Source organism: Bos grunniens, chromosome 5, assembly GCF_055505025.1.
Source record: "Bos grunniens cultivar Pamir isolate PY7600 chromosome 5, Bosgru_T2T1.0, whole genome shotgun sequence".
NCBI classification, from domain to species: Eukaryota; Metazoa; Chordata; class Mammalia; order Artiodactyla; family Bovidae; genus Bos; species Bos grunniens.
Window position 1 is genome coordinate 113905319 of NC_141169.1, and position 26082 is coordinate 113931400.

The 26082-nt window shown below is 52.0% G+C and overlaps 1 protein-coding gene and 1 pseudogene across 1 annotated transcript in view; both read left to right on the forward strand.

The window, feature by feature from the left end:
• Window positions 1–26082, forward strand: part of ACO2 (aconitase 2) — a 49141-nt gene that overhangs the window by 18829 nt on the left and 4230 nt on the right. The window contains exons 2-12 of the mRNA XM_086403033.1: window positions 6573–6709; window positions 12483–12741; window positions 15873–15965; window positions 19387–19545; window positions 19776–19926; window positions 21224–21328; window positions 22240–22331; window positions 23295–23400; window positions 24540–24697; window positions 24830–24903; window positions 25512–25623. Of these exons, the coding sequence (XP_086259159.1) occupies window positions 6573–6709; window positions 12483–12741; window positions 15873–15965; window positions 19387–19545; window positions 19776–19926; window positions 21224–21328; window positions 22240–22331; window positions 23295–23400; window positions 24540–24697; window positions 24830–24903; window positions 25512–25623 (1446 nt within the window). The remainder of the gene's footprint in view (window positions 1–6572; window positions 6710–12482; window positions 12742–15872; window positions 15966–19386; window positions 19546–19775; window positions 19927–21223; window positions 21329–22239; window positions 22332–23294; window positions 23401–24539; window positions 24698–24829; window positions 24904–25511; window positions 25624–26082) is intronic.
• LOC147373153 (small nucleolar RNA SNORA11) lies at window positions 2466–2582 on the forward strand (annotated as a pseudogene).

Consider the following 26082-nt stretch of genomic DNA (forward strand, 5'->3'; position numbering starts at 1 on the left):
GCCCTATTTTTGTACAATTAGGTTGTTCTTTTAGAAACAGTGATGTAGAGAATGTTCCTGCCAGTCTCTGTGCTCTTTTAAATGAGTATTTTTATGAGATAGCTTCCTGGAAGAAGAAGAAAAGTTAGTCATAAGATAGAAACATTTCACATTTTAATAGGTAGTGCCTAATTGTCTTTCACAAATGTTCAGCCTGTTTACAATCTAACCAAAAGCATCTGAGACTGGTAAATTATTAATTTGTCTTAACTGTTTGCTGTTACAAGGTAACCAAACTTGCTCTGTATTCAACCTTGTTCAATAAGGAAGAACTGGTTGGTAAAGTTAAAAAAAAAAAAGAAGTCCTTTGGTTTAATTAACCAATGTTTATGTAACACCTCCTGTGTTTCAGACCTGGTGTTCAGTCATATGGGGAATTTTATTATGAAGACACAGAGACAGTCTGTCCCTTAGTGGATCTTACAGAGTAGTGGAGACAGATAGCGTCTCACAAATGAATGTTAGAAAGTAGTAAATGGGCATGTATGAGAGGAGGCTCTGCTTGAACTGAGCGTTCAAGAAGTTTCCCTAAGAAAATGAAGTTAGTTTGGAACTTGAAGGATGAATGGGAATTACCTACATGAAGGGCAGATTGGGAAGGGATGGACAGAGCTTTCTAAGCAGAAGAAACAACATGTGCAAAGGCCCAGTGGCAGAGCCCTTTAGGCTTTGTACTGGGTAAGGAGGTTCAGTGTGTTTAGTGCCCTGGAGGAGAGCAAATTCTGAGTTCTCAGAGACCAAATCGATGAGGTCTCACTGCCAGGACCCCATAAGTAGAAGGGATTTCAGAAGGATGGGAGACTTTACAAGGCAAATTCTAACAAATTGCAAGTTGTCTGAAGGAGAGACATGTACCTATAGACCTCAGCTTAGATTTTCAGAATGTCTTGGCCAGAGTTGGAAGGAGGGCAAATAACTAAGGAGAAATACTAAGACAGCTGGAGTACTAAGACAGACAGAAGAGGGTCAGGAATGTCAAAGGTCCACATGAGCTAAGGCTTCTGAAAAATGCTGATCAACCAAAAGCTGTTTGCAGTAAGCAAAATAAGAGGCATACCTCTTCCACCAGAATCCAGAAAAGGAGCACAACCTTATCTAATTTTGTGTCTGTCTCCTCCATGAAGGAAAAGAATATAATGAGCACATATTCTATGAACACACTCTGTGCCAAGCACTTAGATTGTTTCATTTAATGTTAATGCCAACATTTATCTCCCATTTTCTTTACGGGGAAGCTAAAGCTTGGTGAGGCTGAGTAACTTATCCAGAGTCACAGCAGGTTGGTGGTGCTGGATTGGGCGGTCTGACTATAGGTCTTCTATCTGAACCATCACACCAGGCTGCCTTCAAATGGGAAAGGATAGGTTCTGTGGGGCAAGAGGGCAGCAGAATCCAGGGGAATTGGCTCATCTTAAACAGGCCGGTGCTTGCCTCCTGGATTCACTGCTTATCACATGTTGGACTTGTGACTTAACCTCTTTGACCTTCAGTTTCCACATCTGTAAGACAGGAATAACAATCATCTTGCACAAAATCAGAGACAGAAAATGCCTCGTGGCATAGAGCAGGTACCAAATAAGTAATGACTGTTATTTTTTTTTTTTTTTCCGTTTATTTTGATATTTATTTTTTTATTTACTTGGCTGTGTTGAGTCTTTGCTGCTGCACGTGGGATCTTTGATCATCCTTGCAAGGGAGATCTTGTTCCCTGACCAGGGATCAAACCCAGGTCTCCTTCATTGGGAGCTAGGAGTCTTAGCCACTGGACTGCCAGGAATGTCCCTGTTCTTATTTTTATTCCAAGATTACCCATAGCCTGGTGTTCATTTTACATGTGAGAGATATGTGGTCTGTGAATGAATGATACATGGTGTCTTTGCCCTTGAGGTCAGCCTCTTCAGAGTTACACGTGACACTTCATACACTTCAAACCTCTCAGCTCAGCTCTGAAGCAGGGAGCACGGCTGAGGTTTCACCCTTTGAAAAGCTAAGGCCTGGAGGAACAGAGTGAATTGCTTACAATCTTACAGCCAAGCTAATAACATCCTTTTACTTTTTTGTTGCAGTCAGTAGATTAGTAAAACAGTGAGTGTAAGTGTTGATTTCGGTAGGACAATTGACAGGTCAGTCAGGCTGTCCCTAACCACGAAACATAAGTGATGGCTTAGTGACATTTCAGTCAGGTGGTGGTTATTATTGTGGGTTGAAGACCTGGGGAGTGTCACTAAATAGGTTGGCCTGACCAAACATCCACCCTGGGGAGCCTGACCTGGAATGGGTCACAACTGCACTGAGATTGAATGAACAGCCTGAGAGTTGTGCCTACTGGGTGTGGCTGACATCCACTGGGAAGGCCTGCCTATCAGACCTGGGGTGACTGACCCGAACTCCTGTAGACCACAAGGTGCTGGAGGTGGACAGAAACCGGTGCTGAAATTAAGTCAAGGTTAAGATATATTTATAACACACCAAACAGGAATCTGGGTTATTGTGACAAGGGGCACAAAGCTTGTGACCTCCCTGTAAACAAACACCCAACACGTGTCCCCCTGTACCTCCATGTGGCTGCTGACAGGACCTGTGGGACAAGGCTCAGTATCGCTTAGAAAGCTCCAGTGATTGGTTGCCACCTAGAGCCTGTCCGGTCCATGCATGGGTGGGCCCTGAGAGGTTAAAGACTTTGAACCTCCCTTTTCAAGGAAAAGAAGAAAAATAGATTCCAACTGTATGGTATTCTGCAAAAGGCAAAACTGTGGAGGCAATTAAAAGGTCAGTGGTTGCTAGGAATTTGGGGGCAGAAGGGAGATGAATGCACAGTACAAAGATTTTATGAGCAGTGAAAATACTTGGTATGACAACATAGTGGTGGATATAAGTACTTAGTGTGACAGTGTAATGGCGGATGGACGTCTCATATTTTTGTCCAGATGCACAGAATGTACAACACTGTTCACTTCATTAAAGTGGACCCTCAGATGAACTGGGGCCTTGATGTGTTATACGGTTCATCCTTGGTTAAAAAGGAAAAACCTTAAAATGACTTAGGATAGACGTTTTGTCAAAACTTTTGTTTCACTGTTATATACATATATGTATTATATATGTTTGTGTATTTGTTGGACAGTGATATAAAATGTACTTTTAGATCAAAAAAGTTTGCAGGCTACTGTAGTTAAATTGTACGGCCAAATAAGGGCACAGATTAACCTCAAGGGGAAAAAAAAAAAAGATCAAGGTAGAGCTCTGCACAGAAAACGAAGTCAGTAGTACTGTGTGGCTTGAGTGGTCAGTTAGGAGGATGTCCACTGAGGTGTTAGGAGGTAGGAAGTGACGTGTGTGTCAGCAGTGAGGTTGGCTGTCACCATCGTAACAAAGGAGGTGACTGTCCATTTGCCCTCAGCACAGGGCATGGTCAGGCTGTTGCAGAACCATGTAAAGGAAGAGTTGAAGCACTCAGGGCTACCTGTGGCCTAGCAAGGAGGAGATTCAGACAATATGATAGATCCCGTCTTTACATAGCTGAGGAGGACCCCACCCTCAGCTGAGTTGCTGATCTGGGTTGAGCTTTGGGTTTATGTTGTCGTTGGCCATGTCGTACGGCTTGGGGGATCTCAGTCCCCCAACTAGGAATTGAACTGGGGCCCACACAGTGAAAACCCCAAAGTCCTAACTGCTAAGATATTCCCAAGATTACATATTTTTAACAATCTTAGGAGATTCTCTTGGATCTGAGGCCTGGGAAGCAATGTCCTGAGGAAGAGAGGTTGGGTTTATTGCATATGGTCTGAGAGGGCAGACCCCCAACTGAAAAAGTAGATTGTGCAAGGAAATGAGTTTGGCTGAATATTTTGGGAGAATATTTTGAAAATTTTCAACAATGGATTGGTGGTTGTGTGGGATGATGAATTCCTGGTGTTGGAAAGGGTCCAGATTTTAAAATATATAGATATCTTTTTCGGAGAAGGCAGTGGCACCCCACTCCAGTACTCTTGCCTGGAAAATCCCATGGACGGAGGAGCCTGGTCGGCTGCAGTGCATGGGGTCACTGAGGGTCGGACACAACTGAGCGACTTCACTTTCACTTTTCACTTGCATGCATTGGAGAAGGAAATGGCAACCCGCTCCAGTGTTCTTGCCTGGAGAATCCCAGGGACGGGGGAGCCTGGTGGGCTGCCATCTATGGTGTCACACAGAGTCAGACACGACTGAAGCGACTTAGCAGCAGATATCTTTTTAGAAGAAATGACTTAATAAACAGGCTTCCTAAAAACTTTTTCCATCCTTATTAATATATAAACCTGAGTGGCAATTAAAGTTGATAAAAAATTCCGCTCCCCAGCCACACTGGGCGCACCTCAGTCACGTGTGGTTGGCGGCTACCATGTTTGACCGTGAGGATCTAGGACGTGTCCCTCAGAGCAGAAGGTCCTCTTGGGCAGCTGGCAGTTGGGAGCAGACGTTTGCACGTGGTTGGTAAGCAGAGCATATCATGATTAAGGACGGAGCATGTAGGTGATTCAGTTGTTATTAACAGTGTAGAGTTGATCCCCATTTTAGGGGCAGATCTTCGGGGGAGGGCCTGGGGCATTAGCGAAAAGTGGGTCAGTCAGGCTGGATTGGGTCCTCGTGGCTGCTCTGTGGCCTCGGTCACTCCCCAAGGGCCTCAGTCGCCTCACTGGAAACAGGCTCGTTATCGGCGCCACTTCACCGGGTGGCCGTGAGGACTCAACGGACATGATGTGCGTGGAGTGCTTAGCACGGGGCTCATCTCACTAATACTCCTTTTTTTTAATCCCAAAGTTATATTCTACATGAACATACTGTTTTGTCCTTTTTTTCCAATTGGCATTATTACCTGCCCCTGTGGGGTCCCACATTCCTCCTTGGCACAGACTGCTGAAAGTCCTTTGGGACTTCTCTGGCTGTCCAGTGGTCAGGACTCCATGCTTCCCCTGCAGGGGACATGGTTTGCTCCATGGTCAGGGGACCAAGATCCCACATGATGTACTGCCCACACCACCACCACCCCCTCCCCGCTGCCCAAAAAAAGCCCTTTGATTGGCGGGTTCTTCACCCAATAGAAGAAGGGCAGGGAGTAGAGTCCCTGGTGGATTTTGAGCTGGAGGGCAAGTGGACCTGAAGTCTGCATTGGGAGGTCCCTCCTGCTGTGCTGGGTGGGGGGAGGTGCTGTTTCCTAAGGGGGTCTGCTCTCCTCACTGGGTGACCTGAACAGGGAGTGGCCGCTACGCAGTCGTAGTGGTTCAGATGCTGAGGTCAGCAGGGTTTCTTACAGAGGGTGACTTACAGAAGGGCACCCGGGGCGGGTGGCCTGAGCCTTGCCTTTTCCTTGCCCAAGGTGTGAGCTGCTAGACCCGGAGCCCTGCTCTTCCTTCCCTCTGTCACTTCATTGGGTTCATTTATTCCCTTGGTCACAGTGCACCCTGTGAAGTGTGTCATCCGGTTTAAAATGAACTAACAGACCTGAGAACTCAACAGTCATTCATCTGCTGCTGCATTAGTAAGTTGTTTCTCCCAAATTTGGAGGATTAAAACAACAGTAAACATTTCTCACTCCTAGTTTCTGTGGGCCGGGAATTTGGGAGCGTCTTGGCCGGGTTATTCTGGCTCTGACTCACTCAATAAATTGCAGTCCAGATTGCTGGCCAAGCCCCTGGTTATCTGCTGCTTGTGCTTTGGCTGCAGCGCTTCACCTGCTTACGTATGGTGTGCTTACCTGCCTAGCAAGGTCATGCTGGGTTTTGGCAGGTGGTCTAGTTCCTCTCTAGGTGGGCCTCTCTCAGGACTGCCTAAATGTTTTCATTGCAGTGGTGTCTTGCCCTAGAGCAATCAAAGAGAGCCAGGTGGAAGTTATCCTTTTTATGGCCAGGTCTCAGAGGCCCCGTAGCATCATTGTGCCACATTCTGGCCAGCTGTAAGTCTGCTGCGCGTCCCAGGGTTAGCCACCACCCTTTCAAGGGAGGAGGAGACATCCGAAGCTCATGTGCAGGTTTTCCTCACTAATTTTTCCATCACTTCAGCTGTTTTTCAATCTCTAATGTGCCAGGTAGTCCAGATAGAGATAAGTAAGACAAATAAAGTCCCTCAAGGGACCTACAGAGCAGGTAGGACAGCAGGTACAATTTGGGTGGTGCTTTAGAGCTCAATGAGAGCCTCCACACACGTTCTCGTCTGCCTTCCCAGTGGAAGCTGTGTGATCACTACAGCTGCTTGTGCCCTCATGGCCCATCTCTTCTGGCCCTCAGATGATGGAGGGTTTTCTCAGGTGGCTAGAACTCAACTTTGTGACTATAAATAGCCACTGTGACTGTAAATCCCTTGCACTTTCTCCTACCACAGGCTGTGTTCCTGGTGGCTGCTATATCATTCCTGTGCTCATGCGAGGAAACTGAGGCTGCAGTCACCGAACAGCTCTTGACACTATAATTCCATGCTTTTTTTCACCATTCTGCGCCGTCCCTTGGGGTGCAGCGCCCTAAATACTCTGCTGACAGTCGCTGTTGTCTTTCTTGCAGAAAGCCCTGGGTGCGCGGCAGTACCATGTGGCCTCAGTCCTGTGCCAACGGGCCAAGGTGGCCATGAGCCACTTTGAACCCAACGAGTACATCCGCTATGACCTGCTCGAGAAGAACATTAACATTGTCCGCAAACGGTAAGGCTGCAGGGTGAGCTGTGGAGACCGTTAGAGGGGTTGGTGTTTCTGGTGTTTCCTGCCCCTCAGACAGTGTAGGAGGTGCTTGGCGGAGGAGGATGGTGGCAGGATCTAGGCGTTGAAGGCATAATGGTCCCTGCTGCGGAAGGGTGTTTCAGATCACTGGTGGGCCTTCTGCCCTCTCTGCCAAGGAGAAGCCTGGAGATGTGGGCCCTAGAGATCTCAGGCCTTCTTTGGTGCTGTGGCTTGAACGTCCCAGCTACTCTTTCCAGAACAGACAACTGGCCATGGGCCATTCCTCTGGGATCTGCCAGGTCCAGGAACTTCAGAATTACTATATTTCCTCTTTGGTCCATCAGCCCGGGAGAGAGCTCAACCTTGAGACTCAGAGGGAAGCTCAGATGGGCACTAGAGCATCCCTCTTTTCTGGACCGCTCTTTGCCCATGTGGTGAAGTGGCAGCCATCTTGCTCTGCTGTTCCGAGTGCCAGGTTCTGGGCTGGATGCTGGCTCAGGAGAGGGGTGGATGAGATCCCACAAGAGGAGGGATGGAGGCTGGCCCTGCATATCAAGCAGCACTGCTCCTGGAGCTTGAGCCACTGCAGACAGAGCTGCACGCCTGCCTGTCGGGTGACATGGCCCTGGCAGCGCGAGAGAACCAATATGAGCACACGCAGAAGCCCTGCTTAGAGCTGACAAGCGGGCTTAGGTGGACAGGGCCACACAGTGAGGGGGTGACTGGACCTCACCCAGTGCTCTGGCCACTGCGCCACATGTGCTCCCCGTTGCCACTTTGCTTCTGCCTTACTGGTATCCTCACCTCAGTTTTAAGGGTCAGGGACTATCTTAGTCTTTATCTCCAACAGCCTCCAGCATAGCATCACCTAATTACAATAAGGACCTCTTATTGTCCATCAAGGGTGTTCATCTGATTCAGGTGGTATGAACTTTACTACTCAAAATGTGGCTCGTGGATCATCAGCGTCGGTATCAGCAAGCAGCCCTGGGGGCTTGTTAGACACAGAGAACCTCAGGCCCCGCCCCAGACCCACTGAATCAAAATCTGCAGTTTTCACAGGCGCCCCAGGTGACTGAGTGGACACCAGACTGTGAGGAGTGCTGGCCACTTTCCTGGTTGCAGCCAGGGTTAAAACCACTGTCCTCATCACTCTGCGACCTTGTACAAATACTTTTTCCCCAGAAAACACTATTTTATTTATTCTTAGAGCTCTCAGATCACAGCTCAGTGGGAAAAGAATGGATTTTCCTTTAGTCTGCAAAAACACCTCCCCCTGCTTGGGAGAAGTAACACAGAAGCTTGCTTTCACATAACTTGACAAAAGAGTCTTTACCATTTTGTCTTTGCTTCAAAAAATTAATCAAAAAACTTTGATTTAAATTTTGGTTTTAAATTTTTTTGGTTTTGGTTTAAATTTTTTTGGTTTTAATTTTTATCAGCAAAATTAACTCTCCCCTTAAAATTTTTCCTCTGCCTTTTTATTCCAGCCCTGCACCGACCAGAAAAGTCCAATCAATAACTTTGGGCATTTTCCAGATTAGTACAGACTAGGGATGTTCCATTTTCATTGTTGTTATAGAGAAGTGGTTCTCACTGAGGGTGGGGGTGAGGGGTTGATTTTTGTCCCCCAGGGAAATTTAGCAATGTCTGGAGACATTGTAGGTTGTCTTAATCCAGGGTTGTTGGGGGCCAGCGTGAGGTACTCCGCCTGTGGCAAAGGTCATGAGGAAGGAGGCTCGACATACGCAAAGGCAGGATCGAGCCTCAGGAGTCCCCCTGGAAATTCTCGAGCATCTACCCCCATAACCAGAGCCTGCCTACTTTACTACTTTGTGCTCTCACCTACACCTCTGACTTTACGGGGGGCTGTCCCCCACCACCTCTTTCGGAGAAGGAGTTAACTTAGAGCTCCAGTTAATAATAATTCCTGGGCGTGACAGGAGTGTTTCAACTTACAAACTCCTCTGAAGGTTCTCTAGCCTCCCTGACAGGCTTGTCCGGCCACATGTGATTGCTCACAGCCTCCCAACCCTGAGAGGCACGAGACACTTTAAACCTTCTAAAAACAGGTTCTTTAGAGAAGTTAGAAAACTATTAGTATAAGTATAATGGGCTGATTAGAAATTGTATTGGTGAAGGGTTTTTCATTTGTTGAGCCAATGTTTACTGCTAAGTCTTCATATCCCCTGCCCTTACACACATTAATGAATATATAGAAGAAATAAGTATTAACCTTTGATATAAATCACTTTAGACCTTAGGCCAAGTAAATTCTTTCCTTAACTAAAACCCACTACACCCTCACCCTATAGGAATGTAACTTTATTTGAGTGACGTCTGTTTTAAGAATAATCACCCTTGGAGAAAAAAGTGTTCTGGTTGACTGCCCACTGTCACAAGGAGAGGGTCATAAATTGTCAGCAGGCCCCCCTGGCCAGAAGATGATGTAACACCCCTAAGACCTCTGTATACATTTGTATGAAGCACCTGACTTTAATAAAAGTCAGGACTGCTGTCCCCACGTGACTTTTGTATAACATCTCAGTGTATAAAAACAGACTCTGGAAAATAAAGAATTGGGATCAGTTCCTTGAAATACTGGTCTCCCCATGTCACTCTCTCTCTCACTCTGGCTGAGTCTCAATCTGGAGCGTGGAACCCACCAAGCTTACTGATTTTGCCTGGGCTTCTAAGATCCAACTGGGGAGGCCTCAGTGTCTCCTCTCCTTCGGGAGAACGGAAGGACGCCTGCGGCCTACGTAAGTGGTGCAAGCTTCTTGTGTTGAAGTTTTATTGGTCTCCCGCGTAAACCAAGCTACTCAGCCTCTTTTCTCCACTGAATTTTCCTGCTGAGCTATCCTCATTCTATTATTCTTTATATCTTTGATGAATATTTAAATAGCCGCCAAAGCCGTCTCCCCTTCGAATACCCTGGATCAGCCGGGGCTGGACCCCGGCACAGGGTGGGGTGGTGGTTGACTGTTACCTAGTGGGTAGAGGCCAAGAATATGGTCAGATACCCTGCAGTATGGAAGACAGCCCCCGCAATAAAGAATCATCTGGCCCAAACTGTCAGTGGTGGCACAGTTGAGAGACCCTTCCATAGAAAAAAGAAGGCAGAAGTGGAGCCATTCTAGGAAGATGCTGAAGGATTAGGATAGATGTGAGGGTGTTTTGGAGGGCCAGGGGGCCTGCATGGGGGCAACTCCTCCACCCTGTGACAGAGGAGCCTGATTCTGTTCCTGGGAACCGAGTCTCCGTCCCTCAGTGAAGCGGGGTGACAGATGGGCATTGAGGATCCATTTTGCCGTCCTCACTTAATCCCCACAGAAATGTGATGATGAACTCGTCCTTAGCTTTTTTATACAGCTTCAGGCATTTGCTGTCAAGGTCTTTGGTTTGAAAGCCCATGTGCTATTTTTCATCGCCCCTGGGACCCAGGAAGAGGGGCTCTGCTCCGCGCGGTGAGTCACTGCCTGCTCACCAGCCAGGGAGACGCTCCACTAAAGGGGGCAGGCTGTACTCCAGGCCAGGCCTATTTTTATTCAAGTTCTCATGACAGCAGAGCTGAGAGGCTTTCAGAATTGCCAGTTGCTCTGCTGTTGCCCACAAAACCAGCAGCCTAGGGAGCTCTTGCTCTCAAGGGGTGAAGTCAACTTGGGGGTGAGGGGCTGGAACCCAGGCCAGCAGAAGGGCCTGTCTTTGCTTCCCCGCAGAGTCGTAATTGGTAACAGCAGTAGCAGTGATGATAGGAATGGAGCACTGGCTACAGGCCGGGCTGGACCCTGAGTTTCCAGGTGTTATTGAGAAGACAGTGAACGGCCACAGTGGCTCCTTGCCTTCCAGCTTGTCCACTCGCTACCTCATGACCAGGGTCAAGGTTCTTTACCTCACTGGGCCTCAGCTTGCTCCTCTGTGTGGTGAGAATAAAGTGACTTCTGTACATCCAAGTATAGACGTATATAGACCAGCACTGCCCTGAGCACTAAAAGCGCCAGGACAAAACTATGACAGAAAGCAGATGAGTGGCTACCGAGGGATGGGGGCAGGAGGGAGGGATTATAAAGGGAAAAGAGGAGACTTTTGGGTGGCGGATGTGTGCGTTGTCTCAACGTGGTGACGATCTCATGGGTATATTCATATGTCAGAATTGATCAGTTGTGTGCTTTAAATATGTGCAGTCTGTTCCACACCAGTTATACGTCAGTGAGGCTGTTTAAAAAACGTGTGCTGTATAAACACTGTTATCTGTTTCCAGTACCAGCCCTGGACTTTAGAGATGGACTGGTGAGCTCCCTGGCTTATCTGGTTACACATTGGGTTTAGTAATAGGGTCAGGTCTAAACCCAGAGCCTCTGACTCTGAGTCCAATTGTGTGTGTGTGTGTGTGTGTGGTTTGTTGGGTATGAGTGGAACTCTGCCCTTTTGAGGAGGCCTTGGGTTTGGCTTTCCAGTGGTCATGTATGGATGTGAGAGTTGGACTGTGAAGAAGGCTGAGCGCCGAAGAATTGATGCTTTTGAACTGTGGTGTTGGAGAAGGCTCTTGAGAGTCCCGTGGACTGCAAGGAGATCCAACCAGTCCATTCTAAAGGAGATCAGCCCTGGGATTTCTTTGGAAGGAACGATGCGGGGGCTGAAACTCCAGTACTTTGGCCACCTCATGCGAAGAGTTGACTCATTGGAAAAGACTCTGATGCTGGGAGGGATTGGGGGCAGGAGGGGAAGGGGACGACAGAGGATGAGATGGCTGGATGGCATCACTGACTCGATGGACAGGAGTCTGAGTGAACTCCGGTAGTTGGTGATGGACAGGGAGGCCTGGCGTGCTGTGATTCATGGGGTCACAAAGAGTCGGACACGACTGAGCAACTGAACTGAACCAGGTTTGGCTTAAGCTTTGCGAGTGGCGGAAGGCAGGGTGTGAGGCATAGACGGACTATGCTGAGACGGGGTAGGGGTGGTGAGAGGTGGCCCCCACAGAGGGAGCTCAGTGTGTGGCGTGGAGGCTGTAACGAGAAGGCAGCTGCACCTCCCCAGGGGCCCTGACGAGAAGGGAGGGGTGGGCCCCACAGGGAAACAGGGTCTAGGAACAGGGTCTCGTGAGGCTAGCGTCAGTTTCCGTTCTGAGAGCTGGCAGCCTCACCCGTCTTAGTGGGGTGAGAGCAAGCAAGGCTGATGGGGAAGGCTTTTGCATAATAGGGTGATGAGGCCTCCAGCACCTAAGGTAGAGGGTTGTGGGTGCAGGGCGGGGAGATGGGGTGAGGGCGTCGCCAGGCAGATTCTCTGTCCCGGTGGGCCGACTGCACGGGGGAGGTGGCCGTGGCCCAAGAGATGTAGAGGATCCAGGGTGAGACTCCTGCGAACCTGAGCTTTGAACATCACTCCTTTGAATCTCCGTTAATTCTAGGTCATTTTACTAAATGACGAGGCTACAGTAAGGATTAAACGATGAGACATAGATGAAAAAAAGGGCTCATCAGATAATAGAACTTTAATACGCGTGGGAAAGTAAATATCCTTTAGGGAGAAACAGAAAACCCTCCCCCTCTTGTGGTGGTGTCATTCCTCAAGTGATTTTGGACCCGGTGAGTGCCAGGCGCTGTGCTGTGTGCTGGGGGTACCGGTTCGTCTCCACCTTGGACGCAGTGTGCCCTCCCTGGCTGCCGTCGAGGTTGCCTTGTACTTGAGAGGGCCTGGCTGTGGGCAGACAGGATCGTGCAGCCGGAACCAGGCAAGCCTCCCCTTCTCCCGCCAGGCTGAACCGGCCTCTGACCCTCTCAGAGAAGATCGTGTATGGACACCTGGATGACCCGGCCAACCAGGAGATCGAGCGGGGCAAGACATACCTGCGGCTGCGGCCTGACCGCGTGGCCATGCAGGATGCCACGGCCCAGATGGCCATGCTGCAGTTCATCAGCAGCGGCCTGCCCAAGGTGGCCGTGCCGTCCACCATCCACTGTGACCATCTGATCGAGGCCCAGCTCGGCGGGGAGAAGGACCTGCGTCGGGCCAAGGTGAGCTGGAGGTGGTGGGGAGGTGGGCAGTGGGTGTGACGCGGGACGAGAGGCAACGCCCTTGAACGAGGGCATCGCCCCCTAGTTCTAAGGGACTGTGGTTTAGTCTTTTTCTCTTCTGCCTCTAAGAACACCACTTGCTCTTTGTGAAGATGTTAGAAAATACTGAGAAGACCTAGAGAAAGCAAAAATCATCCCCAGTCTTAACCATACTAAAGGTACTCTTTTCGGGTCCTTTTTCTGTAATAAAACAGAGTATGAGGTGAATGGTGCAGGTAGCAGGTTCTGATCCTTGTCTCCAGTTGCTCTGGAGAGTCGTCACTCGTGTTCTTGCCAGGCCCCTGGGGACCTTGGCAGGGAGGTGGGTGAACAGTGTCACTGTTGGTAAACTTGAGGCGTCCAAGTTGTGTGCAGTCCCACAACTGCACGGGGGTGAGGCTAGGGCCAGACCCTTCTCCCAGCTCCCACTGACTGATAACCGCTGTGGGCTTTCTTCATCTGTGAGTTTTGCTTAATGAGGTGGAAGGGGCTGGCTGCCACACTGAACACCTTGGATTACCCTCTCTTCCTTAGGAAGCCTAATTCACGCGCCTTCCTCCAGGCTCTGCTGTGGTACCCTTGTGTGTGCCCGCTCTTGGCAACATGCGGTCTCTCGCAGCTCTGGGCCTCCACCCTCTCCACCCAGTCATGGACGTGGGCCCCGCTCTTGGGGGCCGTCGGCAGGAGCTGAGTGCTGGCAGGGCTGCCGCCCGACGGGCGCAGAGCATGGCGCGCAGTTGAAAGTGCTTCGGCTCCCAGGGTTGGCAGCTCAGCCAGCCTCTCAGGCCCTTGGGAGAGGCTCAGGGCGGCTTTCCCCTCAGGCCCCCCCGCCTACCTGCTCACAGCGACTGCCCTCAGCTGGCAGAGTCCAGCCGGCTGGCCCGTGGTTCCCATGTTAGCAGCAGTCTTGGCACCTGGTAACATGACGGGGTCCTGCGGTGCTGGGGACTGGGTCCTCTTCAGCCTGAGAGATGCATGACTGCCCACAGCAGGGCCATCCCCCTCGGAAGTCGGCCCTCCCCTGACTTTATGGATTAAAATCTACCTTCTGGAGATGAGATTCACAGAGTCACGGGGTCTCAGAACCCAATTCCTGCTTTACTTCACCCATGTTTATTGAACGTTAATTTTATGCCAGACACTGTGCTGGGATTCAGTATGAACGTGGATCTTAGAGTCCAATAGAGAGACAGCAGCTAAGCAGTTACGCAGACTGGTAACTACTAGTCTGTATGTGTATTCTGAAGGAAGCGTGTGGGACTCTGGAAAGTGTGTGTGGAGTCGGGGAGGATGTAACATGTAAGCTGAGACCAGAACAGATGAGGAAGCACATTCTAGACAGAGCAGGGTTCCTCAAGGCCTTGAGGCTGGAAGAAACCTGATGCCTTTATGGAGCTGGAAGGGGGCCTGTGGGCCTGGGGCTCTGAGGTGGGCCGGGCAGGAGTAGGAGGGCCTTGAGGCCTCCGGGCAGGAGAGTGGTCGGATTTCCATGTGTTTGTAAAGGCCTCCTCTGGTTGGAGCTCAGAGAGGCAGGTCTCTGTGTCCAGGGTCACAGAGACCAGCAGAGAGGCATCTAGGCTGAGTCAGGTGCAGACAGCAGAACGCTCCATGCCCACCTGGCTGTCTCCCCCGCCCCCCACCCCGCCATCCGCATGGACACAGGAGCAGCTGCAGCCACAGCCACCCGCTCCTGCCCTCGGTACCAGTTATATCAGTGACTGATTTGTAAATGAGGAGACCAACGGATTAATTATTAATCAGAAAGAGACTGCTGTGGGGACCCAAGCTCTTTGTCTGCCACTCTTTCACTTAGGGGAGCCACACGTGCCCTCAGAAGGATATGTGGTTGGTCTGCAGTTTATTTTTATTGTTATTACTTCTCATCTTTATTTATTTGGCTGCACCAGATCTTATATGCAGTATGTGGGATCTAATTCCCTGACCAGGGGTCGAATCCAGGCCCCCTGCATCGGGAGTGTGGAGTGCTAGCCACACTGGACCACTGGGAAAGTCCAGTTGGTCTGGAGTTTAAATGAAGGGGACTGCATGCTTTGAGGGTGTTTCTTGGAGGGCCTAGTGGAGCCCACAGTGAGTCCCTCCTCTGCCTGTGGTCCCATCCCTTTTGTCCCTGAGGTCTCACCTGTCCAGGGACATGCTTGGTTGTCCAGTTAAACGTTGGCCTCATATCCTTCGGCTGGGGTAGCCTTCCCTTCCCCCTGAGGAAGTTGCCTTTGAATTACAGGCGTACTGGTTACCATCCTGCTGTCTGTTTGGCTGAAACCTACAGTTGAGAACATGGTCCATCTGACAGTCTTTCATTTGGGGCCCATGAAACATATTACCAAGTGTTGAGCACCTACCACACGTTAGACAGTGGTCTAGGTGTTCTGAGATGTAGCCTCTGTGAGGGCAGTAGCTTTGTTCCTATTACAATGTAGTGACGGGCTCTGGCTGGACAGGCCTGGTTTCAAACTCTGACTTGTCTGTTTAAGTAGGGTCTTGAGCAAGACCTCTGAGTTTCTGTTTTTGCGTCTGTAAAATGGGGTTTGTTTTGGCGTGGTACCATTTCCATAGTGGGCATTCAGTAAACATTAGCCAGGATTACAGACAAGGCATCCGAGGCTCCAAAGGAGAAACAACACCCAACATGAGGCGTGGTGGGACCGGGTGGTCCACTCCGTCCCACTGCTTCCCTCTGGCAGTTCCCCTCCCCCCACTGTGTCCCACTTAGTCCTGTGGTGTCTTGCTGCCCCCTCACTGCTGGCCTTGACCAGGGACCTGAGTGCCGGAAGGACCCTTCTGCAAATAAGGAAGCGGAGACCCAGGGCGGGGAAGGGATTTGTTCTGGACCTACTCCCTGGCCATGTGTCACAGAACTGGGCTCCGTCTCTGTTTCCTGGTCTTTCTCCTGGGCCTGCCGGCCGAGACTTGTGGGCCGGCATCCAAACCCTTTGGGAATTATTTGTAGAAGGCCTCCAGGAGAGGACCTGCCTTTCCAGTGCCAGCATTTCAGTCACAGGGGAGAGGAGGTGGAGGGAGGGAGGCATGAGCAAACTGTTTCTAATGCCCTGGTTATTGATTTCTCTCAATAGGACATAAACCAGGAAGTGTATAATTTCCTGGCCACTGCAGGTGCCAAGTACGGCGTGGGCTTCTGGAGGCCTGGCTCTGGAATCATTCACCAGGTAAAGCAGGGCCTGGCCAGCCTTTGGGGGTGGGCAGAGGAGCACGCTGCCCTTTGGACCTGGGCAGCACCTCCGGGTCTGTACGAGTAAGGGCCTCAGTGGGCAATTGGATGATGTTTTCATCAACCCTTAGACTCCACTTTCATTTTAAAATTAATTTTCTCTGTGTCAAGTTACACATTCTCACCGTCCACGTGGGAATTTAAAGCCGTCCCTTCTGACCAGCATTTTCACGTTGGCGTGTTTTGTGTTGTACCGTCTTCTGAATGTTTGTATGTATCGCAGTGTTTTTTGTTTTGCTTTTCTCCACAAGCGTCGTACCTTGGGTGGATTGCTAATACTTGATGAGAAAGGCACTCTGCAGATAGTAACTTACGCAGTGCTTGCCGTGACCCGGTGAGTCTGGTGGTTGTATTGTCCGCACCTTACAGATGAGGAAGCTGAGGAATGATTTAATCTCCTTGCCCAGGGACATCCGGCTCACCGATTGTGGAGTCAGGCTCCTGCGAACATCCGGGCAGCCTGGCCCTGGGGCCCGTGCTCTGCCCGCTCTGTGGTCTCCTATCACACCAGGGGCTCATCCCCTCTCAGTGCAGGGGGTGCCCCTCAGAGTCTGTGGCCACTTGCTAGAGTTCTGGAGGGGGAGGTACCACAAGTCATGTGGCCACATCAGCCAGGAGCTCTTCTGGGTCTCCCCAGGAGTGAATATTCTCTTGATAGGAGAATATCGTGTGTGTGTGTGAGTGTGAGTGTGTGTTTCTGGAGAGATAGTTGATTAGCTTTCATCAGAGGTGTCTGTTCAGGACTGCTGAATGGCGTGCGGGGTGTGCGCTGGTGTGTGTTCATCTGCCCTCCATCCTGTGTGTGAAACCTGCCTCTTTGTACCTTCCCAAGGTGACCCTTCTCCCCACCTCCAGCCTAGGCCTCACTTCCAGATGCGCTGAGTCAGGCTGTAACCCAACCCTGCCTGGGCTCCCACACCGCCCCACTCAGAAACTAGAGCCCACAGATCACCGCTCTGCCCTTTCAAACCCTCTCCCTTGCCAGGAAGGGGCTCCCCGCGAATGGCAGGTCACATTGGTCTGCAGGGGCCAGGAGGCCTCTCTCAGCGGCAGGGTAAGGGAGTCTGGTGGACCCAAACTTGGCTTTTTGTCAAGGGGACCCCAGTCCAAGCGTCCCGCATTCCCCGAGTGCAGATGCCCAGGCCTTTTTGGGAGCTTTTGGGCCTAGGTTTTTAAAAAGAAAGTTCCTAGGGACTGTGCGATCTCTGTACAGCTTTCCTCTTCTTCCCCCCTCTCCCCCATGTTAGGCAGCTTCAATCCGCCATGTCCACAACAAACCTTAGTCCTTTCCCTCTGCCTCGAATGCCCTGGCTGATCCCTCCTCCACCGTGCTGCTTCCTGGTTCCCCCTGTGCAGCCCTGGCCCTCCGGTGCCCAGCACTGGGGGTCTCTGTGACCCTGTGGGACCCTTCGCTTTACGACCACAGAGTGTGCCGCGTGCCCTGTGGGGACCGGGCCTGTGGCTTGTTTACTCCACTCAGCTCTGGGCCCGCGGCCAGGTCAGTGCAGAATAGGTCCTCAGTGCGTGTGGCTCCTGCAGATAGATGCTGCATTTCCAGTTTTATGTTCTCAGTGTTAGTCCAGCCTAAAAATACACTTCTTGCCCACCACACCCCCACCTGCCTAACCGAATGCAGCTGACCGCTGAGGTCGCTGTCACAACCAGCTTCTTTGTGATGCTTTCTGCAGTCCTCCGGTCTGCGCCGACCACTCCTTTCTGGATGTGGACCATGTTCACAGTCTACACTGTGTGGTCGTAATGAATTCTGTGTGTCTGGTCTTCATGGAGCAGGCTTTTACAACCTTGAGTTTTGGAAATTAACTAACTAGTTTTAAATCTTTGTATTGGCTGAGGATAGGAGGACTGGAGAAGTGAAACAGGTAAACAGTGTTCTTTGCAACAGTTGATTTTGTTAGGGATTCCCTCCTTGTTGGCCTCTTCTCCCAGCCAGCTGGCTCATTTCTGGGGAAGGAACCAGGTCTTCTAACTTCCCGCATTCCCAAGAGGCGAGACCCCTCAAACCTTGCTCAGTCTGCTGAGCAAATGCCTCGCCCGAGGCAGAGGCCCTGGGATTTCTGTAATATTCCAGGGAACCTGCCCACCTTTCAGTTGGTCTTGACAATTCATAAGAGCCTTTCACCGCTCTGATCTCACTTAGCGTCCCCGACATCCATAATATGTGTGTTTTGAGACACAAGTCCATATGACGGTGAGCCACAGGACCTCAGGTGAAGGCTTTTGGCTGCAAAATAAGACTGCCTCTCCCAGGCATTATTGCAGCTTGCTGCTGCTGCTGCTAAGTCGCTTCAGCTGTGTCCAACTCAGTGTGACCCCATAGACAGCAGCCCACCAGGCTCCGCCATCCCTAGGATTCTCCAGGCAAGAACACTGGAGTGGGTTGCCATTTCCTTCTCCAATGCATAAAAGTGAAAGTGAAGTCGCTGAGTCGTCTCCGACTCTTTGCGACCCCATGGACTGCAGCCCACCAGGCTCCTCTGTCCATGGGATTTTCCAGGCAAGAGTACTGGAGTGGGGTGCCATCGCCTTCTCCGATTACAGCTTGAGGGACATGCTCCCATCACATCCTCATGGTGACCCAGTGAGGACTGCACTACTGTCAGCTGCTCTACAGATGGGAAGCAGAGGCTTGGAGAGAAGTGCATTGCCTGGGGCCCACAGCAGGGTGGTGGGGCCAGAACTGAGGCCCAAACATGGTTCCCTTTGGCCGCAGCTCTCCTTGGGCAACCCCGCAGCCTCAGTGTGTCCAGCACCTCAGGTGGTGGGCGGGGCTGCTCTGGGATTGCTGCCCCTGTGGCTGCATCAGGTATCTTGGGGGGAAATGCTCACTGCCACCTCCTCCCTCCCCTGTGCTGGAGCCAGGCCATGGAAGATTGTCCGCTCTCTGGAGAAGCCAGATAAGCACACTCGACACATCCACCACGTGAGGCAGAGAGTGTTATCGGAAGCACCTTTGATCAGTCAGCATTGTCCCCGGGCTTGTCCCAGGACACACTCTTGTATCCCAGGTCGTCTGGTTCTCACCACCATCCTGGGGTCGGGATGGTGCAGCCATTCTTAATACTGTGCTAACAGATGAGGAAACTGAGGTCCAGGGAGGCCGTTACTAGTCCAAGTCATACAATCAGGAACTTCCAGAGCTGTTCCTGAGCCCAAGCTACCAGTCTCCCAGGTTGCTGGCTCATCTAGGCTACACTGGAGAGGCCCCATGCAGGAGGCGTGCCTAGGACTAACTCAGTGGCCCAGTGTTGGCAGGGGGCAGTCTTGCAGACCCCACTGGAGCGCTAAGCTCCTTTCTCTGCTAAGGGCTTTTAAACAGAAGACCTTGGATTCTTTTTCAGATCATTCTGGAAAACTATGCATACCCTGGGGTTCTTCTGATTGGCACTGATTCCCACACCCCTAATGGCGGTGGCCTGGGAGGCATCTGCATTGGAGTCGGGGGTGCTGATGCCGTGGACGTCATGGCTGGGATCCCCTGGGAGTTGAAGTGCCCCAAGGTGAGAAGTGGGGAGGGGCTTGTGTTGGGGTGGCAGCAGAGGGGTGGTTGGTGAGGCGAGTAGGAGATGTGGGACCCACAAGAGCTGAGAGCATAGGTCAGGCTCAGCTCTCTCTGGGAAGGAGGCAGGGAGAAATAAGCCCGAGTGAGAATTCCAGCAGGTGGATTCCTGGTTCGAACGTGGCGTGTGACACAAGGGCCTGTGCCTGCTTTCTTGCCCCACCTACTCAGGTGATTGGCGTGAAGCTGACAGGCTCCCTCTCTGGCTGGACCTCACCTAAAGATGTGATCCTGAAGGTGGCGGGTATCCTCACAGTGAAAGGTGGCACGGGCGCCATCGTGGAGTACCACGGGCCTGGAGTAGACTCCATCTCCTGCACCGGTGAGGACGGCGGCCGCGGGCGTGCTCCCAGCCTTTGCGGGCCCATGGGCCTGTGGCTGAGCTGTAGACGCAGTGGCTGGCCTGCCCATGAGGCTCTGGCCAGTCAGTTTGGGAACTTGCAATGGGCTCTTAGAGGTAGAGGGGAGGTTGTCTAATCCAGGCCCTTCATTTAATGGGACGCTGGGGCCCTTTGAGGATGGCGGGTCCCTTCCCTGTGGCCACACAGAGTTAGGGGCTGAGCCAGTGTGGCCATGGCCATGGACTGCCTTGACTGATCCAGAAGAATCCACAGAAGGTGGAGGTGGTGGGCGGGGACACAGAGCAGCCCCATTCTCACACTCTCCCTTGCCTGGAGTCAGAGCCTCACTTCTTTTGGGTTAGAGCCCATCACCTGTTAGTCTCTAAGACCAGGTGGGAGCCAGCCCCCTCCCTACTCATCACTCCTGGTGATCTGGCCTCAATGCCTGGGCCCTCAGAAATCCAAGTAGAGTTGGAATGAGCCTTAGAGGTGGTTCAGTTCAGACTTCCCTGCCTGCCTCAGTTCCACAGCACCCCCACAGAACTGGAGTTCAGCCGGCGCTTGTATCCCTCCAGTGCTGCAGGGCTCACTCCTGTAAGTAGCCCTTACTGCTGATGGACGTTCTGTTAGGACGTTGGCAACAAGCACAGACCCATGTCCCAGCAACACCATGGGGCTGGAGTGCTGGTTGCAGTTAAGACGTCTGTAACCTCCCCAGTTCCGTGGGCGTCTCTGTGGTCCAGGCCGTAGACGTCATTCCAGTATTATAGCTGGAAAACCCCAGGCCCAGAAACATTTCCACCGTGGTGTGGCTGAAAGCACGTGGGCCTGCCCATCAAGCAGGCAGACAGACCCAGTCCCGAAGGCCTTTGCTGGCATTTGCTTTATGGCATGACCGTGGACCTCTCTGAGTCGGTTCCCTCACCTGCAAATGGACACAGCAACAGCTGGGCGGTCTGGCCAGGTCAGCTCTCATCACATGGTGGCCATCTAGTCTGCTGAGCAGGCAGCCAGGCCCGGAATTGGAGCTCTGCTCGTAGGGCTAGAATCTTGTGTTCTTCTCCCCGTATCCAGCAGCCACCCTGACAGCCGGGACACTGGGCTCCAGCCCCATGGCCTCTCTTTCCTGGCCCTCCTTTTAATCCTGAACCACAAGGGCAGTGAGAGCGAGGGAAGAAGTGATGCCAGCTCCCTGGTGCAAAGATATGTGTGCACCTCTAGCAGGTGTGGGGGCCTTGCCCAGCTGCTCAGCCGGCCCTGTGGGTTCTCTCTCTACAGGCATGGCGACCATCTGCAACATGGGTGCAGAAATCGGGGCCACCACTTCGGTGTTCCCTTACAACCACAGGATGAAGAAATACCTGAGCAAGACAGGCCGGGCAGGTGAGCCGGTGGGGGTTCTAATGCCCGCGTCTCTGAACTGACTTCAGGGCTCTGAGAAGCCCCTGGAAGTCTGTGAGAGCTTATGTGTGTGACTGCTCCTGAGTGGGCTTTTGTAGCTCTCATCAGCTTCTCAGAGGCTCTGGCCTCTCAGCGTGAAACATCATGGCTCAGGGATTTAGTTCCCCTGAACGAGCATCCTTGGGATTTAGTTCCCCCCCGCAAACGGCGTCTGAATTCGGTTCTTCTTGGTCTGGTCCCTGGCGCCCTCTATGGGAAGCTCTGTAAATGACATGTATTTGCTTCTGTTTGTAATTTCTACTCTAGCAGGGAAGGAGGAAAATCATTTGGTGCAAGAACCAGTTTCTCAGCCTCCCCCAACAACTTCCCTGAGCTTAGCTTCTTTGAAACCCAGAGTTGGAAATGGGGCCTGGGGAGAGCTTGCTGGGTCTTCTGAAGGGAGGCGACTGGTGGAGCCAGAGGCTGGGGGACCTGGGGAGAGCTTGTCACTTTGTTTCCAAGCTCTCTGTACACAGAATCCTGCCTGGAAGACTCTTCCTTTAGTTATCAAGTAACTTCTCCTCTAAAATTCAGTGCTTCTCCTCTCCCTGACTCTGAACCCCAAGTCAGTGCCCGTCCTCAGTGTCCCCACGTTCCTGTGCCTCTCTCGTGTTATGTTGTAACTTCTGGCTCACTGAGAGCGCCTTCACTAGACTGTGAATTCCTCGAGGGCAGGGACTGTGTCCTCTGCTGTTGTTTTGTTCCTTTGTTTGCCCAGTCAGTGCCCAGGGCCCGGTGTGTGTGGCAGATGCTGGGTAACTGGTTCTGAGGGATGGATGGATGGATGGATGGATGGAGTCTTGTGACCAATTTCTGTCTTACATGCTTCAGTCTCCCTCCCTTGTTGATTTCAGATATTGCCAACCTTGCTGATGAATTCAAGGATCACTTGGTACCTGACTCTGGCTGCCATTATGACCAACTGATTGAAATTAACCTCAGTGAGGTGAGGCAGGGCATTGGTTCTAGGGAGTTTCTGAGGGTGGGGGTTGTTCAGGCGCCATCTGGAGACTTCTGGTGGGCCTCAGGGAGAGCTTGGGCAGGTCCCTGGCTGCACACCCAGCAAGGCTCTTGAGTTTTGGTTCCCCAGCTGGTCATTCAGAAACATTCAGTTTGCCCCTGCCTCAGCTCTCGGAGAAGCCAAGATTTTACCCTTGAGCTTGCTTTGTTGTGAGAATTCAGAGGGCAGGGCCCAAGATTCCAAGCCCGACCCTGGTGCCCTGAGACCTGTAGATCAGGGTAGCATTTGGAAGGCCAGAGGAAGGATGGGCTGGAGGAACCAAAGTAGCAGAACAGAGCAGCCGAGGGTTTGGGCCCTGAAGCCAACCTGCACAAGTTCAAATTCTGACTCTGCCACTTAAGCTTGTGACCTTACTTAAGGTCACTATGGGCCTCACTTCATCATGTGTAAAACCCGAGGCAGTCATGGGAACTGAATGAGCTAATTCATGTAACAACTGTTGCTGATATTTATTGAGGGCTAATTGGGTGCCAGGCACTTCAGTCAGTGCTTCACGTTGGTGATAAGTAGCATCACGTATAAAATGTCTGGCCTCCAGATTCCAGAAGCACCACCTCACTGGAGATAACGGGCTGAGGGAGCCGGCAGCCTTGATTCATCCCATGCCTCTGCTGTCTCCAAGCTCGTGACCTTGGGCAAGGCAGGCAGCTCTGCCATCTGCAGGCGGGAGATAATGACCTTGGGGGTTGGAGGGCTCCAGGAGCGGGTGCATGGACAGTGCCCGCTGTTCGGGCCCTTCCTGGGATGAGGTGTGAGCTGTAGAACGAGAGCTGGCCTCCCAGGCCCACCATGATTGGGCGAGCAGAAGCCAGGCCACCTCGAAGGAGAGAGGTGTCACACACCAAGCTGAGTTCCTCCCCACTCCCGCCCCCACCTCTTTTGCTTCAGCTGAAGCCGCACATCAATGGGCCCTTTACCCCTGACCTGGCTCACCCTGTGGCAGAAGTGGGCAGTGTGGCAGAGAAGGAGGGGTGGCCCTTGGACATCCGAGTTGGTGAGTACCCCCACCCCCAATCCCAGAGCCAGCAGGTCCGCCCAGGGCTGTGGACCATCGCCCGTGCTTACCGTGGGGCCCTCCTGAATGGTTCAGGCACTTTCTGAAATAGTTTTTTTTTCCCTCCACAGCTTCTTAAAGAAATTACTTTTTCTTGGTATAAAAGAAATATGTATCAGTGTAGAGACTATTGACAAGAATTTTAAAACAGCCTCAATCTCCACCCTCAGCCAGAACCAGCTCTTTGTACATGCCCATACTGATGTGTGTAAATTTTGTTGTACAAACATTTCCTCTTTGAACCACCATGCCTGACTTGACTTGACGTGCTTTACATACACACACTGGCATGTCGGTATCACTGGTGTCATCTTTTCGTGAAGCACGTGAACCCCAGTGGCCTGAGAGTGAATCTGACCCTGCCCCTTCACTGCTGGGTGACCGTGGGCTCGTTGCTTCGCCCCCTGTACCTCGGTTCCCCAGCTGTGAAGTGGGGGTGATACGGTTAAACTTGCTGGGAGGGGGGACGTGTTGAGGGCTGGCGAGAGCTTCCGACGGCGCCTAGCATGAGGCGCTGCCCAGTGTGTGCAGCCTTACTAGTTGACGTAAATAAAAAGAAGTCTTTTGGTAACTTAATAATTAGAAAATAAATCACTGAACTGGTAAGACAGACTGTCTCTCTCTATAGACAGTGTGATGTCATCCAGTCTTTATTGGCTTTTTGAATAACTATGATAGACTTCTTTAAAAGAATTCTTTTCTTCCTGATTATAAAACCAAGTAGAAAGCCAGAGAACACTACAAAGTATAAAAGAAAATGGGCCTCTAGGTCCTTGCCCAGCAGTGGTCCCTGTCCGTAGTGTAGTGGGGGCCCTCCAGTGTGTGTCCACACACAGACTCTGTTCACTCTGAGACAGTGGGTTATACGCTGCCAAGGGTGTTCAGCGTCGTGCTCAGTCGCCACAGTTTCTCTTAAGTGTCTGGGTTGAGAGGATAGACAGCGAGATAGGTTGCTTCCAACTTCTGTCTGTTGGGAGCAGGGTCGGGGAACCCTTGACTGGATGTGGATCGTTTGCAGTCGGGCGGAGCTCTGGTCACTCTCCTCCTGACGGTCCATCCCCCCACCCACGATGCACCAGGTCTGATTGGCAGCTGTACCAACTCCAGCTATGAAGACATGGGCCGCTCCGCAGCCGTGGCCAAGCAGGCGCTGGCCCACGGACTCCAGTGCAAATCCCAGTTCACCATCACCCCAGGCTCGGAGCAGATCCGCGCCACCATCGAGCGGGATGGCTATGTGAGTGCCCGTGCGCCGTGCCCCAGCTCCCCCACCCCTCTGCTGAGGAACGTGGCTGCAGGGCAGATCTGGTGCCCTGGGGTTCCCGCCAGCCTGCCCCTGACCACTCCCCGTCCTCTCTCCCCACTGCAGGCACAGATCCTGAGGGATGTGGGTGGCATCGTCCTGGCCAATGCCTGCGGGCCCTGCATTGGCCAATGGGACAGGTGAGAAGCACAGGGTTTTTTTTTAATGTATTTTTTAAAATTAATTTTTTTTTAATCAAAGGATAATTGCTTTACAGAATTTTGTTGTTTTCTGCCAAAGAAGCACAGTTTTGTAGGATGGCCCCTTGTGTTCTGGGGTCCAGAGCCCCAGATGTTGAGGGGAGATGCCCTTGGGGTGGAGCTTCCAGGGCTGTAGGATATTAGAAGACTTTTCCAGGCAGGACTAGAAAGTTGGGCTGGAGGTAAAGAGGAAGAGTCCCCCGCAGTGCTGAGTGGCTGCCTGCCCAAAGCCTGGGGAGTGGGAAGAAGCCAGGGAGGCCTCATCCTAACGCACATGGTGGGGGGCTTAGATGGACCCTCCTGAAAGGACGCCATAGCCCCGGTCAGGGATCCCTGGCCTTGGTCTGGCCTCTTGTCTTAACGTGTGGCTTCTAACAAACCTCAGTGATGGCTGCGGTTCCCTCCTGCTCCATGGGTGTGAGTCGAGTCCCAGGAGGAGGTGACCATTTCCAGGTCTTTCCATTTCCCCCTCCTCTGCCATGAGCTCGGCAGGTCAGGCCAGCTGATAAGGCCAGATGTCCCTAACTGTGTCCCCTTTGACCTGGCAGGAAGGACATCAAGAAGGGGGAGAAGAACACCATCGTCACCTCCTACAACAGGAACTTCACAGGCCGCAACGACGCAAATCCTGAGACCCACGCCTTCGTCACGTCCCCAGAGGTGAGGCTCCGCCCTAACCCAGGATGGCCTCTGGGGGCCCTGCCCTGGCCAGTCAGGGGGGTGGGGGCCCCGCAGGGCTGCTGAAGGAAGGTTGGCATCACAGGGCCAGGAGTTGTTAGAGCAGAAACCAAGAGCCACAGGCCTTGCCAACCCCAGGCATCGAGCTCCCTGGGTGTGCCCTGCCTGGCTCCCCTCAGCCCCAGGAGTGTGAGGTTTTGTTAGAGTCACCACTGGAGACAGAAGGCAGTCCTGCCTCCACCCGGCCACATGGGCCAGATCCTCAGTGCCCTGGGGTCCAGTTGGTGACCCGTGAACAACACAGGAGGCACCTGCACTGCCCGAGCCAGGAGGGAGGCCGTGCTGTCACGAGGAACAGTCAGTGAGCTGCATGCTCTGGGCACTCAGTGCTTGTCCACACACAGCCAGTCTTCTGTGACTTGTTTTTCCTGCGCTGGGTCT